General features: G+C 38.7%; 3 protein-coding genes across 5 annotated transcripts; 2 read left to right on the forward strand and 1 right to left on the reverse strand.

The window, feature by feature from the left end:
- Window positions 1–480: 480 nt before the first annotated feature.
- LOC112186924 (diacylglycerol O-acyltransferase 2D) lies at window positions 481–4,229 on the forward strand. 3 transcript variants are annotated; one of them, XM_024325490.2, is made up of 10 exons: window positions 484–678; window positions 755–981; window positions 1,074–1,148; window positions 1,273–1,358; window positions 1,461–1,567; window positions 1,657–1,812; window positions 1,987–2,073; window positions 2,394–2,491; window positions 3,275–3,362; window positions 3,763–4,229. In XM_024325490.2, exons 2-10 carry the CDS (start codon window positions 800–802, stop codon window positions 3,862–3,864), a joined length of 981 nt encoding a protein of 326 aa, XP_024181258.1. In that variant the 5' UTR covers window positions 484–678; window positions 755–799; the 3' UTR covers window positions 3,865–4,229. The 3 variants fall into 3 exon arrangements, with proteins under 3 accessions (XP_040370076.1, XP_024181258.1, XP_024181257.1); XM_040514142.1 differs by lacking the exon at window positions 3,763–4,229 and adding an exon at window positions 3,470–3,646 and having other exon boundaries at window positions 481–981; XM_024325489.2 differs by having other exon boundaries at window positions 484–981.
- LOC112186923 (protein FAR1-RELATED SEQUENCE 5) lies at window positions 4,201–7,762 on the reverse strand. The gene is made up of 2 exons (XM_024325488.2): window positions 4,974–7,762; window positions 4,201–4,503 (listed from the first exon to the last, which is right to left on the reverse strand). The coding sequence occupies exons 1-2, from the start codon at window positions 7,203–7,205 to the stop codon at window positions 4,330–4,332; spliced, it is 2,406 nt and encodes an 801-aa protein (XP_024181256.1). The 5' UTR covers window positions 7,206–7,762; the 3' UTR covers window positions 4,201–4,329.
- Window positions 7,763–8,555: 793 nt separating this feature from the next.
- Window positions 8,556–15,868, forward strand: LOC112187990 (AT-rich interactive domain-containing protein 6). The gene is made up of 13 exons (XM_024326977.2): window positions 8,556–8,877; window positions 9,131–9,996; window positions 10,096–10,135; window positions 10,298–10,350; window positions 11,096–11,141; window positions 12,813–12,905; window positions 13,562–13,669; window positions 13,782–13,833; window positions 13,923–13,998; window positions 14,130–14,196; window positions 14,293–14,343; window positions 14,983–15,075; window positions 15,515–15,868. The coding sequence occupies exons 1-13, from the start codon at window positions 8,815–8,817 to the stop codon at window positions 15,617–15,619; spliced, it is 1,713 nt and encodes a 570-aa protein (XP_024182745.1). The 5' UTR covers window positions 8,556–8,814; the 3' UTR covers window positions 15,620–15,868.
- The last annotated feature ends 201 nt before the right edge of the window (window positions 15,869–16,069 follow it).

The raw sequence follows: 16,069 nt of genomic DNA on the forward strand, positions 1-16,069 counted from the left end.
CTCCATTTGACTTTAATATAATTTCATATCGCTTTAAAAAAAAATTATATAATTTCATATTTCATATCAGCATATACTCTTTAAGAAATTCGTGATTTCACAATGTTAATATGACAATTAACCAACAATTCAGGACTAACGGCTCATTGATTAATTAAATTAATATGATAGTGTATGTATATCGATTCTTTTAGGTAACGTGCATATTACCATGTGACGGCTACGAAGCAACCACCATGACAATAATTAGCCAAAAAGAGATGGGTCATCATAACTCTCATGCATTGTCTAGTCTATCAAAGCTGATCACAGTTAGTTGGTTTGTGGTTGAGGCCATCAACTCTCGTGTCCAAGTAAAAAACACATAAAACCAACAAAGTGAAAGTGAAATCTATGTATGTCACAAAGATGAGTTTGTTACCAAAATTGCATATTTAACTTTATCCCAACTCCCAGGTGTTTTGTATTGGGTCTCTCCTAAGTTTCTTGTTCTAAATGGGTCTGCGAGTCTGCGACTCTATGCTTATTTATTTCTTGGAAAATTCTATCATGTAGTAGTCTCTATCAATCATCTCACCTATTATTTAATGACGCCAATGTGGGTGATTCGTGTTTAACCCAGAAGCACCCAGAAGATGCCCAAACGGTGACACCAATGTTTATTAATGCAGAGACCAGGTTTTATTTTTTCGAGCATAGTTTTGATTTTTAGACCTCAAGTTTTCAACTTTAGCAATAAAGTTTTGATTTTTAGACCAAAAGCGGAGAAACCCAGAAGAGTATCGTAAGAACCCAGAAAATGGTGGAGATGAAGCAGGAAGAAGAGAAGGAGGGAATGACGATAATCAAAGGAAAAGAAGCTATCGGATTGAGAATCGTGAACATGTTTGTGGCGATGGGTTTGTGGCTTGGAGCTATTCATTTCAACGTGGCTTTGATTCTCTTCACTGTTTGCTTCCTTCCTATTTCCAAGGCCATATTGTCAGTACTATTTCCCATTTCTCCATTTTTGTTGTGAAGTAAATTGCATTATTTTGGGTTTTTTATGTTCTGCTGCAAAATCTGTATTTCAGGGTATTTGGGTTGCTTGTGTTGTTTATGATAATCCCAGTTGATGATAAGAGCAAAATAGGAAGAAAAGTGGCCAGGTATGGGGTGTACCCTTTTCTCTTTGGAACCTGGAATTTAAGTTCATTCAAGTTTATCAGAGTGAACAAGATAAGCATATTGTGATTTATTTTCAAATTTGTTGGGTTGGATTGTGTTTTGTAGGTACATATGTAAGTATGCCTGTGGTTATTTTCCAGTGACTTTGTATGTAGAGGAAAAACACGTCTTTGATCCTAATTGCTCTTATGGTATACACCGTCGTCTTCTTTAGTGAATTAATCCGTTATTGCCATATTATGATGTCAAATAACTGAAATAAGTAACATCTTGGATCTGTTTGATTTATGTAGTCTTTGGGTATGAACCACATTCAGTTTTGCCAATTGGTGTAGTTGCACTGGCTGACATGACTGGGTTCTTGGGTCTCCCTAAGATGAAGGTCCTTGCCAGTACCGCTGTAAGTCTTTTCTTTGTTTGCTCAGATTCTTTGTTCAGTTCATTTAGTCTGTTTAGTTTTGCTCATTCTGTGTGGGAAATCATGTTTAGGTGTTCTATACACCATTCCTAAGGCATATATGGACGTGGTTGGGTCTTACACCAGCCACAAAGAGTAATTTTATCTCCAACTTGGCCGCTGGTTATAGTTGCGTCATTGTGCCTGGTGGAGTGCGGGAGACATTTCTTATGGAGCATGGTAAAGAGGTACACACTTTCAAACAGCTCGAGTTGATGAACTAGATTTCTTCTGATTAGTTAGGGAAGCATATGGTCCATATTGTATTTTCCCCTTCTTTATAACTAGGCAGGTCTATGACACATATCTGTTCTGTTTTCATTGTTGTAATTTCAGTAGTAATCACTTTGTGTACTTTGCAGAAAGTATTCCTTAGTACAAGAAGAGGATTTGTTCGCATAGCCATGGAGAATGGTTATCCCCTGGTTCCAGTTTTCTGCTTTGGTCAGGTATCACCTTCTTATGATCTGGTTTTTCATGGTATACCTAGAGAGTTATTAGTTTCAATTCTTGCTGCAGTTGTATTATAGTTGTTTTGCATTTCTGCCTTTTGCTTTACTGGTCTAAACGTGTATGGATGTCAATCGTTACCTAATTGTTAAGGGCAGTTTGTTGCATTTTCTGCTTGGCCACTTTTGTTCATTAAAGGGGTGCCATAATGTTTATTACTTCTTCAGTGGTTGAGTAATACTTTCCTTGTCTATCTAGCATGTGTTTCACCTCACAACAAGATGATGTTCTCCTTTTAATCTTATGATCTGTGCTGCAGTCAAATGTTTATAAGTGGTGGAAGCCAAGTGGGGAGTTATTCCTGAAGTTTGCTAGAGCTATCAGATTCACCCCTGTTGTCTTCTGGGGAATGTTTGGGTATGTATTTTGTTGTTTGATATTTATTATTTGCTTTTAATCTTTTCTTCTTCTTTTTTTTTTTTTTTTTTTGCTACTTTATCGAGGGGAAGCTCGAAACCATTTTGGAGTGTTAGCCAATCCAGTCACAAAATTGTTTTCGGGGTCAAACCCAAAAACCATGTTAAAATTAGAAAATGAAGCTGTAGTAGCATGGTATTTCCAAAGCCAGACTTCAACTCCCCAATGAACAGTTCTCCAAAAAAGTCGCTTTCATTCTCAACAATATCCTCTCCTCTGTACATGAACTCAGATGTTTTCTTTTGTTCAAATGGAGCTATATACATTATGTTCTTGCTTAAAGCTTTTAACTGCGAAAATTGGTTTTCCTGCCTCAGACATGTTGTCACTCACTTGTTAGTGTGTATTTCAATAGACATTGCCAGATTTCTGTACTTGTTACAATCAAATAATTAGTATAACTATATTCTGGTAAAGATTTCAATGTTCAGGCATTATCTGAGTAGAATTTGTGTCTTTGCAATTAGTTCTTAGGCATATATGTCTAGAAACTGGATAAAAGAAAAATATTGTCTAAGATCTTGGATCAGAATGAGAAGAAATTAGAATATCATTTGTTTGGTACAAAAAAAAGGGGCTATTTCTGAGTCAAGGAATTGGTGTTCTTCTGTAGTCTGACAAATTTTCCCACTACTTGCTGTTGCATCTCTACGATATCAAGCGTTAGCAGCGCCACAGGTTTCAGAAATTATTGAGGCCTGATATCATGGTTCTCACTTGCAGGTCCCCTTTACCCTACAGACATCCAATGCATGTGGTAGTAGGTAAACCAATAGCTCTCAAGCAAAATCCAGAACCCACCATGGAAGAGGTAAGGATTCCGATGGAAAACCTGAATGTAATGTATGTGTTTGATCACTTCTGAAATTACTTGGACTCTTTAAATTACTGTTTTGCACTGTGTCTTTGTTTCCATAGGGTTCATCTTCTACATACATCAACTTTGAATTAATGCTGTAAATAGCACTGGTGGAAGACAATTAGGATAACAATTTTTAAGATGCCTGAAAATGGGTAATGCTATCAAACATTCATGATGTAATGACCAAAGGGTATCTCTAATGCCAAAATTCATCCGTCCGTTTTTTTCTTTGGCCATTGAGACTTCACTTCATGGAACTACATATCGTCTACATAGCCATAGCATGTGATTGTTGATATTTTGTACTTGAAGCAGAAGTAAATTTATCAGATGTCTCAATGAATTCCAGGTCATTGAAGTACATGGTCAGTATGTTGAAGCACTAAAGGATCTTTTTGAAAAGCACAAGGCACGGGCTGGTTTTCCTGATCTTCAATTGGAAATTCTTTGATCAGATGATATTCTATGTTCCTCCGTGCATTGTCATTTCTTCTTCTGTTCACTTTGTGGACAATTTAGTGATAACAATTTGTATGTAGTTAAATGGTGGAAATGGCAATCGGAAACTTGCTTTTGATGTTTACTTAGTGGTCAAGCTGTTTATACACCATGCCAGTCCCTTCTTGGCTTGGTGGTTTTGCTTTATTAGCATTGCCCATCAGGACCTAGGATCGAGTGGCATAACCAGAAGCTGTTTATACACAATGGGCTTTGCTTACAAAAACTTGATACGTTCATCTGAAGCTGTAGAAGTGGCATAGTTTGTAATCTCTGTAAATTAAACATCTATTCTAAATAAAAACGATGATTTATATACAGTAGCATATGCGCCTCATATTACATTTTTCACTTGGTGCTTAAACTCATCATAGAAAACACGGGTATTTTCTCAGAGAGAAGGAGGGAGCTGATTCTATCAATTACACTCTTCCATTTCTATTCTAATGTTTTGAACTTTCACAGAGAGTTGTAATTTTTGCTCCTCAATGTCTTTCAAAACCGAAAACAAATGCGTTCGATACACTTCACATTTTCGTCGTGCACGCTCAAGTTGACGCGATAGTTTCTGTATTTTCTTGTCCTGGTCATCCTACAAAATTGCACAAATAATATTCAGTAACTATAACAACTTGAGTTAAAAGTCTACTAGGATTAAGGAACAGAAAATAATATAGCATTTGCACAACATTGAGGGTTGGGTAAGACCCTTCTCATCCCTAGTTTCCTTCGCCTATGGATCTGTCTCGCAAGAAATACATGTTTAACTCCTCGTTCCTATATGTAGTATATGGACCCAATTTTCCAAATGAAGTTAGCTGTCCAGTACTCTTTCTTATCTCCTCAAGTCCCAACTATCCTATAAGCACTTTCAAATAGAAGGAAATCATATTATGGATTTGCTGGCATCTGTTAAAATCATATTTCTCTGATGTCAGAAACGAAGAAGAACTCCAAGAAAGCATTGAAAGAAGATGACTAACAAGCATGTTAAAGAATATCCTTGAGAAACAAGAAACTAAGTAACTGACTCAATCACTCAATTAAAGAGAAAAAACTCACCGGAGACAGAGTTTCCAAGCCCCATATATGATCACCAAATGTATTTGCTTGACATCCCCAGTGCAAATCGTCATCTCTGCCAGTTTTGTTAACATTGACCAACCTCCTGCCACTCTTGTTTTCAAGAGCAACTTTTTTTGCAGCTTCTTGAAGGGCAGCAATAGCCACATTATAAATTTCAACAGTTCCAACACCTTCATCAACATACTTGAGTGCCTCATGACGAAGATTATTGTATCGTGCCATGAGTGATTCTTGCGACCTATTCAACAAATTGCTGGCACGTTCCTCCAATATGACATCACTCTTGGCATTCCTCGTCCACCGCTTCAAAATATAATGAGATGGCAGAGTAAGAACATTTGTCACCCGAAAAACTGTCAAGATGTGTCCACAAAGAAGGCCAGAGAACTCAAACATCTGACAACTACAAAATGCTTTCATCTCATGAACATTGTATCTGACAAAATAAGCTCTGTGACTTTCTCCAAATTTAGCAACTTGATATATGGATCCTGCCTCCTCATCCTCAACTTTGGTTGCCAAGAAAGTTAATGTCTCAACCAGCTCCTCTTGGAATTTCATAAACAATTTCCTCGTGTAAAGCTCACCAGCCTGTTTCTCCATCGGTGAAGGGGTCTTGAGAAGCGGGGCAGTGTTTATAGTATCATAATCTGCCTTCACTTCTTTCTCATACCGACTTTCAAGAGCTTTCTCATACTGCTTAACAAACAGCTGTAGAGATGTTGATGCATTGACATATCCATCAAAATATGAGTTCATGGTATTGCTACGTTGTGTTATAGACATTTCTGCAAAGAAGGTGTCCCTCAAGTATATAGGTACCCACTGCCTTCGATCAGCATATATCCCTTGAAGCCATTCATGATCTCTGAGATCATATTTTTCAATTAGAGACAACCAACTAGACTCAAACTCTTCAATAGATTCAGTCAGGTTGACACATTTGTGAAGCTCTGCTTCAAAGTTGGAATGCTCAGAAAGTACATGGGACAGTTTCTCTTGGCACTCTTTAAAAATATGCCACTTGCAGAAGCGGTGTCGAGTCTCAGGAAAAACCTGGGTGATAGCCATGCGGATCACCCTATCATGATCAGTAGTGATTGAGACTGGAGGTCGGCCAGACATTGCCATAAGCCATGTTTTAAAAAGCCAAAGAAACGATGCCTCAGATTCATTTACCAAGAGGGCACACCCAAACAACACAGGCTGTCCATGATGGTTAACCCCGGTGAAAGGTGCAAAAGGTAATCTATACCGGTTTGACCTGTAAATTGTGTCAAAGGTAACAGTATCACCAAAGTAAGTGTAATCACTCCTTGCCTTAGGATCAGCCCAGAAGATATTGCTCATGCACTGGTCTTGATCACCCTGCACAGAATAGAAAAATGCTGGGTCGTTGGCTTGCCTGTTCTTCAAGTAATCCAAGAGCACCCGAGTGTCACCTCCTAGGGTCCTTTGCCGACTACTCCTCATGTAATTCCTGCAGTCACGCTCCGTGAAGCCAACTTTGCTAATATCACCATATTCTTTAATGAGGGCGGACATGATTCCACTAGGCCCAATGCCAGCACCCTGCAAGGTATCAACCAAAGACTTTGCAGAACCAGAGACGTGACGATGAGAGCGGAGGCAATGCACCTTATCCGGGGGAACCAGCTCATGGTTATGTTCCTTAACAAAACATGACACAACCCATCCCCCAGAGTCTTGAATCTTGACCACCAACATTGCCTTACAACCAACTCTAGTCTCAGCACGAGGGCGCTTCACCCTGCCATCACACTCAGGACCACGCTTTTCATGCTTATCCATACGAAAACCCTCCTTGGCACAAACAAAAGACCTCTGGATGATGGCACCATCCCGCCTGGAGCGGCGAGACATGCTGACCCGAGTGCTGAAGCCAGTGCGGCGAGCATAGGAGTTGTAAAAGGCCTTGGCAGCCTCTTCTGACTCAAACTCCATCCCCTCATACGGCTCGAGATTAGTCTCTCCTTCGACAATGTAAGGTAGGGCAATGGGATTGGAACCAACAACAGCAAGAGAATCGTCAAAAATGTCAATGTCAGCAACAGGGTGGTCAATGTCACCAAGACCCATCAGGTCAAATTCAACAACCTCATTCCCCAAGCTCAATGGCTCAAACTCCATTTTACCAAATGGGCATAGTTTACTCATCCTTTTGATCCAAAAATTACATGTATACATATATACAATCAATCAACAACTTAATCTAAACTACTCAATCATAACTCATAAAGTAGAAACCTTTTGATGAAAATATCAATTTTGAAAAGGAAAGATAGAACCTTGAAGGGTACCCTTTTGAGCAAAAGGCAGGACAGCCCTCCAGAGGGGCTAAAGATCCTGACTTGGAGAGGTTAAGCAGGAGTGAAGAGCTCACAGAACTGATGCAGGCACAGATTGAGTGTGTGGAGAGTGAGAGAGAAACAAGAGAGATGTGGAGGGGAGTGAGGAGGGAGGGAGAAATGGGGTTCAATTGAGGGCTTTAGGGCAAATGATTTGGTAATTGGCCAAACCTTGCAGAGCTTCAAGGACTACCAAGTTTAGTGCCGTCGGATCCATTGCATCATCATTCTTTGAATTTATTTTTCTCAGGGAAATATGAAAATAGATTCTTTTTGGCAATCAAATTAATGTAGCAATAAAGTGGCACACAATTTTTGAACCCAAAAAAAAACAGTGGCACACAATTTGGCCAATGTTTAGGAGATGGTTTTAGATTTTGGAAACAGGCTGGATCTCCCGGCTACAATCCCTTATTCTAGTGCACAATTGATGTATAGGGTGTGGTATTCCTTTTTATTTGCTTTGATAGGGTGAAATTTTTAACGAGGTCACATTTTAATCTTTAAATGTAATATTCAACTGTGTTAATAAATTCATATTTCTAATTAAAATAAAAAAAATTAAGATAAAAATTAAAGATATATTTTCTACCTAGATCAAGTTGGTCCAACGATATATCTCTTAACCAACATAGATCGTGTTAATTCTCTTAAAATATAAAACTAAAATAAAAGTATTTCTCCCGACCATACTAGGTTCATCGACTCTTTTGACGCAAATGTTAAGAACAAGCCTGCTCGAATACTCAAATGTTCCTTTTACTTTTTCATCAAGAGAAAAAAATATATATATATAAAGTGAAAATTTTCCAAACAATAAAGTGTTGTGTACTTGTATACTTGTGTTTGTGAAGTTCTTAGACACGAGCTGAGAGTTATTTATAAAACTAACATTGTGGAGGGTCATTTGAAAAACTAATCGTGCTCAATTGTTATTAGATTTAAATTTAAAAGTGGAGAATAATGAACATTCTAGCTGTCTTTTTATTTTTACCATTAAATCTAAATTTAATAGTAGTTGAGCGAGACTGAATTTGGTCATATAATAATAATTAATTAAATCTAAATTCAATAGTGGTTGAGCGAGACTGAATTCGGCATTTTTTGTTTTGTTTGTTCGAAAGGGAATTCGGCATATATTTCAATAAAGAAAAAAATTGATTACGGACAGCAACCAGTCAGTCGGATCGGGTTTACCAAAAACGGGGGTCCGTGTCCGCGAGCCGCGAGGTTTAAGAAATATCTAAACCTCACCTCTTCACAGACGACGCCGTTTCGCTGCTGGCAACTCGTCTCGGAAACCGTGTCTGATTGATCATGAAACGCTCATATGCATAGAATTTCCGAACAGAAAAGAAAAAGGCCATCAAATTCAAAACCGCGAAAACAAAAATTCGGCAGAGAATAGAGAGGAATTAGGGTTTTTTTTTTATAATTTTTTTTTTTATATGGTACGTATACGATCATCAGGCCACGATTTCAAGCCTTCGTCTTCTCCGATTCCAAACCAGGTATGCAGCTCTTTCCCAATCCCCTGATTTCCGTCCCCAATTATATCAGCTCTGTATTTCTTCGAATTTTTGCGATAAAGATTAAAGCTTTAGAGGAAAACAATGATGAAATTCTAGTTCTGAGTAATGTGCTTTGCTTTTAGCTTCACTCTGTGTGATTTTCTCTGCTCCTGCTTCAAATGCCCTACTCTTTTTTTTTTTTTTTTCTTTTTTTTTTTTTTGTGAATGGAGAATTTACTAGTGTTGTAATTAGGAAATGAGTGAAACCAAGGAAAAGGGGGATACTGGAGAGGATATAGCAGTTGATGGTTCAGATAGTGCCCGAAAAACCGACAATAGTGAGCAGGAATATTCTTTTCATTCTGTGGAATCTGGACAAGTCCATGAAACAATTGACAATGGAGAAACTGTACCCGAAAAGACGGATATTGAGATGACAGCAGCTGATGAAGATAATGTAGTAGAATCTGGAAAAGGCCAGGAAACGCCAAAACCAACTGACAATGGAGAAACTCTACGCGAAAACACGGATATTGAGATGACAGCAGCTGATGACGCTAATGTAGGACCACAGTCCACTTCGGGCCAATCCAATCAAGAGCCTCCTCCTCCCTTGGTCCCAGAAAAGGGAGATGATGGAGAGTTAGTTAAGCAGGGTGGTGATACCTTGAATGATGATGATCAAGAGTTGGACAAGCCAGGTGATGAGCCCCCGTCAGATGTAAAGGCTGACATGCGGGAGTTGCCCCTAAATAGTGATAATGGCTATGAGGAGAATGCTGAACCAAATAGTGGTGCTGCTGGAGATATCATAACTGCAAGCAATAATGAACCTGCTACGCCTCATGCTGGATTTTCTGATATAAAAGATGAAAATAAGAATGGGAAAGAGTTGGAGAATAAGGTGAATGGAAAAGAAGTTACTACACCCATGAACAATGGAAAGTCAAGCTCGAAGTACATGTTTCTTTCCGATGACAGCCACACGTATGATGGTAATGACTCTGGGACAGAAGAGGAACAATTGGATTTCATGAAGGAGATTGAAAATTTCTTCAAGGAGAGGAGCATGGAATTTAAACCTCCTAAGTTCTATGGAGACTGTGTGAATTGCCTTAAGTAAGCTCATGCTTGTCACCTCTCTGTCTCATTTTGTTTACAAATAGTGTAATGTTTTTACTTTGTACTAATGTATTTTCCCTTCTTATTGGGACAAAGGCTGTATAGAATTGTGACTAGACTGGGAGGCTATGATAAGGTAAGCCCCGACCTAGTATATGGCAAACGACATATAACTATTATAAGAAAATAAGAAACCTACTACTTCGTATTATGTATATATTGTTGTGAGTTTTCAATTTTTAGAACCATCCTTTTCTTGCTACCAGCACATATATGATTCGCTTGTACTTATGGATAGGTGACCTCATCTAAGCTGTGGAGGCAAGTGGGAGCGTCCTTTAAACCTCCAAGGTAAGGAACAACATATGTTTCATATACCACTCCATTCTTGTTACAATGCAAACTCTGTTATTTGGAGATATGGATGAATAGCTATGTTTTGTATTCCACAACTACTTTTCAGTTTACTGCAGATTAGTTTTGTTGTGATATTTAAAATTTTAGAAAAACTGATAGTTTGTCATAATTCTATAATAGATACTGCTAATCTGTGAGTACTGAAATTGGGAGATTCTTTTCATTGGCAATATGTTATTAGTGATTGGTCTATGGTATTTTGAGGGTCACACGTTCTGATCTTTTTAGCATGCTGTTTTGCAACAAAACTACTGTGTCAGAAAGAAATATAACATAAAGCAAAATGTAGTTATAGGGAACATATAAATGTTGTTGGAGATGTCACTCTGTTACTAAGTTTCCTCTGTCCCACCAACAAGGGGTTTGTAGGAATTGTGAGGCCCGTGGTTTTCTCTGATGTGGTCTGGGGCTCGAACCCCCTCACATTCCGTAACTAGCTATTTACTAGAGTTTCCTTTTTACTTGAAATTGTAAGTTTGGCAGGTGGCCCCAGTTTCGAGTCTGCAAAGTGAGTTGGGATTTCTGGGTCTAGCATGTTCTGTTCCCATTTTACCTCACCCTGATTTGTTGTTTTGGGAAGTGAAAAAGGAGAAAGTGGGTTGGTGGGAAGTATGGTTTTAGAATGTCTAACATTGTTTACTATGTGTTAATAGATTACTTTTTCTTATCTCTACTGCAGGACATGCACTACAATTTCATGGTCATTCAGAGGTTTCTACGAGAAGGTATGCGTGTGAGCTTGTGCAAGAAAACATCTTATGTTTTCTTCATAAACTATTAGCTTTAGCATGTCAATATGTGTGTGTCATTGCACACTACTGGATCAAGAAACATGCGATTGAATCAATTGAATGGGACTGATTTACCTCCTATAATTGGGCAGATTTGGCCTGAAGGTCCAAACTTGGTCTGCCCATCTGGTTGGTGGTTGACCATGAGTATACGTGTGTGAATGCCCTGAGTTGAAGAAGCTTTCGTTATGGCTTCTTTTATTTCCCTAGAGCTTGCTGAAATTTACCACAAGTCCATTGTTTCAACCGTCTGTTTAAGGTTCTATAATAGTTTGTTAAACTTCTTCAGTATTATTCTATATTTTTTTTTATCAAGAAGAAACTTCATTAATAATGAACTTGATACAATGAGTTTTGGCATCATCTCATACACAGAAATGGCCACGGGACTTCACACTGGAACTCCAAAATGACAGACTAACGGAGCCAACAAAGCCCCGACTCAACTACAAACTTAACTTGCACTACAACAAAAGGCAAAGACAAAACTGTATGATAAACAAAAGCGCAGAAGCAGTGAATCCTTGACATCTCACCTCTAGTCCAGCCAGTAAGAACTCTAAACTAGAAAACTTACTTGTGTCGACACTAAACTCACCCACCAGAGTCCTCCTGACCAGCGTTTGATCGACCAAGCCAACACTCATTGTGGCCTAAACCCGACCATAAAGGTTGGCAGACAATCAGACCTGGGACTAAAAAACTCAACACCATCACCACCCTCTTGTCAACACCATCCATCCACCACTGCTCCAAATCGCCATCGCCTTTGACCCGATCACAGACAGGAAGGACCCACTAGAAGGCCAAGGATGATTGTCTATAGCCAGACATTTTCGCCACCGCTGCTGACCCAACTCCAGAACAGGAACAACCTCTCGACCGGCGAAGAGAAGATTGTCTATACCAAAAATTGCAGTGCGACCCAACAGCTAAAATTAAAAAAACCTACAAAAGACTTATTGATGAAAACCAAATAAAGAAACCAAACACCAAAAAATCTCAGCAGGTCGCCACACCCACCACCACCGCCTGCATCGGAGCCTCGCCTACATCAGGCAATACCCACAACCCCAATCCAAGACAACCTGATCCCCAAACCCCAACCCCGACCCCATAGGTTTCGAGCGACTACCACTGGGCCGGCGCTACACCATGAAGAGGACGGAACCCCAGAGCCGCAGATCGACGCCGTAGTAGCAACCACGCTAAACCTCCATCTCATCCCTCCAGACCGCCTGTTCCCATCCATCCCTTGCCAAGCACTGCTGCCTAACTGGCCATCCCACATACTCGACTTAAATTCCGATCTGAACTGCTCGGGAGCGAGTGGTTTGATCTCAACAGCAGCCCAAACTCGGCCACCACCATCCTTGCCCTCAAAGAGAAGCATCACCACTAAGGCCAGATCCCGTCCGGCTGCGCGCGCCACGGGCCGACGAGGGTGCGCCGCCGGACGAGTAAAAGTTTTTTTAATGGGGAAACCCTAGGTCTAGAGAGAAAACAACTTGATATTCAATATTTGATTTTGTTTATTAAACTTTATTAAACTTCTTCAATATTTGATTTTGTTTCTTTTTACTTATTGTTCGTTGAATACTTCAGGCACTCCTTGATTATGAAAAGCATGAAATGCATGGTGGTGAGCTCAGTATACCTATCCCTTCCCAGCCAAAGCCTATTAATATTGATAATCGGGTAAGAGTTGATCTTTGACTCAGAACTTTTGGCAGTTTATTTCTTTTACTGCTGGAAACAAAAATGAGCTATCACATGTCAAACTTGAAAATTGTTAGTTAATGGATAAGAGTTGCTAACCAGTGAGTATCTTTAAAGTGGCTAACTGGGGGGTTTTTTGGGTGGGCTCGTAGCTCCTCATGCTTAGTTAACCTGAGATGAACCTGTTTATATTACTAAGATGACGTCTGTTACTTTACGTTGGTTCTAAGATGGTAAATACAGATACTTCATATGATACCAATCACGCTTTATATTTGATGACCTTGAGGTAAGTCCGAGTGCTAGCAGAAAAGTTTAGTTTCTGGGATCTGCAATGAATGATAGTAGATCATTGATTCAGTATATAACCATGTTGAGTAGAATTGCTTTCCAGTGGTGATAGAGTCTGCTTTTTCTGAAAGTATAGAATATTAAATGGTATGATTGTCAACATTTTACAAAGTGACTAAGTTGCAGTTGACTTTATTCAAATATTTTATGGTACAAAGATGCTCAACCTCGGCTACTTTTGGTTTCTCTCTTAGCGCAATAGCTTTTTTAGGCCATGCTCTCTCTATTACTGTCTCTTTTTCTCTCACTATTCCCCACACTTGATGCATGATAATGTTAATTAGGCTTCCGGATCAGGTAGAACAAGAAGGGATGCTGCAGCACGTGCCATGCAAGGTTGGCACTCACAACGTCTCCTTGGTAATGGTGAAGTCAGTGAACCGATCATAAAGGTCTGCTGTATATTAAGACATTTTGCTCTCATTTGTTCTGTGGTTTTCATTCTTCATTCTTTTCTGCTTAGATGTCTGATTCTGAATAAATGCCAATTTTCTGTCTCTTTAGGATAAAAATGCTAATGCTTTGCAAAAGCAAGAAAAGCAGCTTAAAACCAGTGGTAATGTCCTTCAGTGGAACTCGCGTACTCTTATTTTCGGTAACGTTGTATATAATTTCTCACTTCAGAGTGTTGTCTCTTCACTTCAGGTTCACATAAAAGAAAGAAGCCACCCAATGTGGATCCCGTGGTACAAGCTGCACGTACTAAACCAACAAAGTTACAGTTAAGATCTATGTCAAATATTTGTTATACTTGTCTATATATATCATGAAGCTACTGAGTTGACTGTTCACAATCAGAATTAAATTGGATTGATTGGATTGCTGGCTTTTGTTTTGTGTCTGTTTGGATAGATTGGATGTAGATGTTTCTGATCTCGGACCTCCAGCAGATTGGGTGAAGGTCAATGTGCAGAAGACTGTAAGTTTATGCAACACATTTTGTAACTCAAGGAATTATGCATTTGCAGAATTTTTGAGGACTTATTCAGTACAATGTGAAATGTCTTGTGTGCAGAAAGATTGTTTTGAGGTCTATGCTTTAGTACCAGGACTTCTACGTGAGGAGGTAACTATACATATTCCAGAATCTTGGTTCTTTTTCTTCATTGTACTCTGCTTCGTTGTAATATTTTACATTCTTGGGACATCAACTTTATTGTTTTAGAAGCCATGTAGACAAATGTTGTCAATTATATTGGCAGATGGTCATGTTGCCTTTTGATAGTCTAGAATTTGCTTGTAATAGTGGATACAAATTTGTGGGAATAGCTCCACATATAAAGCATATCCTTGAAAGATGATCAGATCAAATTTCTGACCCCTTTGGGATAAGTAACCGTGGGGATATTTGTGCTGTACTCAACTAACTGTTTGTTGTAAAAAAAAAAAAATATATATATATATATAACCTAATTGTTTAAAAATGAACTGCTTAGCTTGAACTATTCATTTTATGAAATTTAAGAATGAAGAATCTGCCAATCAGCTTGCTGATAACTCCATTAGGCCGTTTTTTTTTTACTTGCCATTAAATCTTGCCTTCTATAGTTTACCACCTTTTAAAGTACGTCCATGTTAGACTTTTGGATTTAGTTCAGCGATCATATCAGGTGGATTTAGTACACCACCTTTTAAAGTACATCCATTAAGGTTTTTAGTTCAGCAAGTATATCTCTCAACATGTTTTTTCGGCAATCAATCTCAGGTGCGTGTTCAGACAGATCCAGCTGGGCGACTGGTTATAAGTGGTGAACCTGAGCATCCTGATAATCCATGGGGTGTCACACCTTTCAAAAAGGTGAGATATTTTTTCTCTCCTTTTCTTTGGGCTGCAAATTGAGAGGTGTAACAAGGAATGGCATGCTTGATGGAGTTAGTGCATGATGAAATGATATGAAAAGTTTACAAGAAAGATGAACTAGGGGTTGTCTGAGAATTATGTTAGACTTCTTACCTGAAAAAAAAAAATCTCTAAAACCATGAAATCTTCAAAAGTTTGGCACCTTGGCACTGTGGTTCCTTTGTTCATTGCTACTCTAATTTGGCAACTAGACTGTAGATTTCCTGTAAGGAACATTGTAATCTGAGAAGTGTTAAAAGCTTGGTTATTGCATCTGTCTTCAATTAATTATTATCATTTGTTTCACATTTTTAGCTTTACTTGATTGTTTCAAATGATGTTACATGTCTATACTTTGAACTAGTGACTTATACTGTATTTGGCTTTATGTGAACAGGCTGTGTCCTTACCATCCAGAATTGATCCTCACCATACATCGGCCGTGGTCACCCTGCATGGACAATTGTTTGTTCGTGTCCCGTTTGAGCAGTTGGAACAGTAACAGTTTAGGATGTCCATCCTTATTCTATCTTACTATAAATTAACCATCTTTTGTGTAGAAACCAGGCTCTTCTCAACCTTAATTAGGCCTAGTCAGTTTACTTGGTTAGTACCAGTTGCTCAATCTGATGTCTCAGAACTTCGTGGGGACTAGATTAGTACAGGAGTTAGCCTAACCATTTGTGTACTTATACCAACATTCCTTTAGTGATTATTAGCAAGGAACCTTTTATTCATTCATTTCCTCGTACATTCTGGTTGATATTGCAGCCATGAGGCTTGATGACATTGAATCAGTTAAACGCGACAAACCTCTTAATACACCCAGTTCACTTACTAATAATGGTTTTTTGTAAAGATGCAACTCGTTATAATTTGAATAGTTAAATAAATTACATATTTAAATTATGAAATATATATGATGGTTGTTCAGCATATGAATGTTAAATTG

Source organism: Rosa chinensis, chromosome 2 (genome assembly GCF_002994745.2).
Source record: "Rosa chinensis cultivar Old Blush chromosome 2, RchiOBHm-V2, whole genome shotgun sequence".
NCBI classification, from domain to species: Eukaryota; Viridiplantae; Streptophyta; class Magnoliopsida; order Rosales; family Rosaceae; genus Rosa; species Rosa chinensis.

What these genes read in the sequence shown, in the direction of transcription:
- LOC112187990 (XM_024326977.2), top strand. Translation starts at nt 8,815, where the DNA reads ATGGTACGTATACGATCATCAGGCCACGATTTCAAGCCTTCGTCTTCT. An exon ending in CTATTAATATTGATAATCGG is followed by an intron (nt 12,906 to 13,561) that starts GTAAGAGTTGAT and finishes AATGTTAATTAG; the next exon opens with GCTTCCGGATCAGGTAGAAC. An exon ending in AGGTCAATGTGCAGAAGACT is followed by an intron (nt 14,197 to 14,292) that starts GTAAGTTTATGC and finishes TCTTGTGTGCAG; the next exon opens with AAAGATTGTTTTGAGGTCTA.
- LOC112186923 (XM_024325488.2), bottom strand. Translation starts at nt 7,205, where the DNA reads ATGTATACATGTAATTTTTGGATCAAAAGGATGAGTAAACTATGCCCA. An exon ending in GCTTGGAAACTCTGTCTCCG is followed by an intron (nt 4,504 to 4,973) that starts GTGAGTTTTTTC and finishes GCAATTTTGTAG; the next exon opens with GATGACCAGGACAAGAAAAT.
- LOC112186924 (XM_024325489.2), top strand. Translation starts at nt 800, where the DNA reads ATGGTGGAGATGAAGCAGGAAGAAGAGAAGGAGGGAATGACGATAATC. An exon ending in TTATGGAGCATGGTAAAGAG is followed by an intron (nt 1,813 to 1,986) that starts GTACACACTTTC and finishes TGTACTTTGCAG; the next exon opens with AAAGTATTCCTTAGTACAAG. An exon ending in CAGAACCCACCATGGAAGAG is followed by an intron (nt 3,363 to 3,762) that starts GTAAGGATTCCG and finishes AATGAATTCCAG; the next exon opens with GTCATTGAAGTACATGGTCA.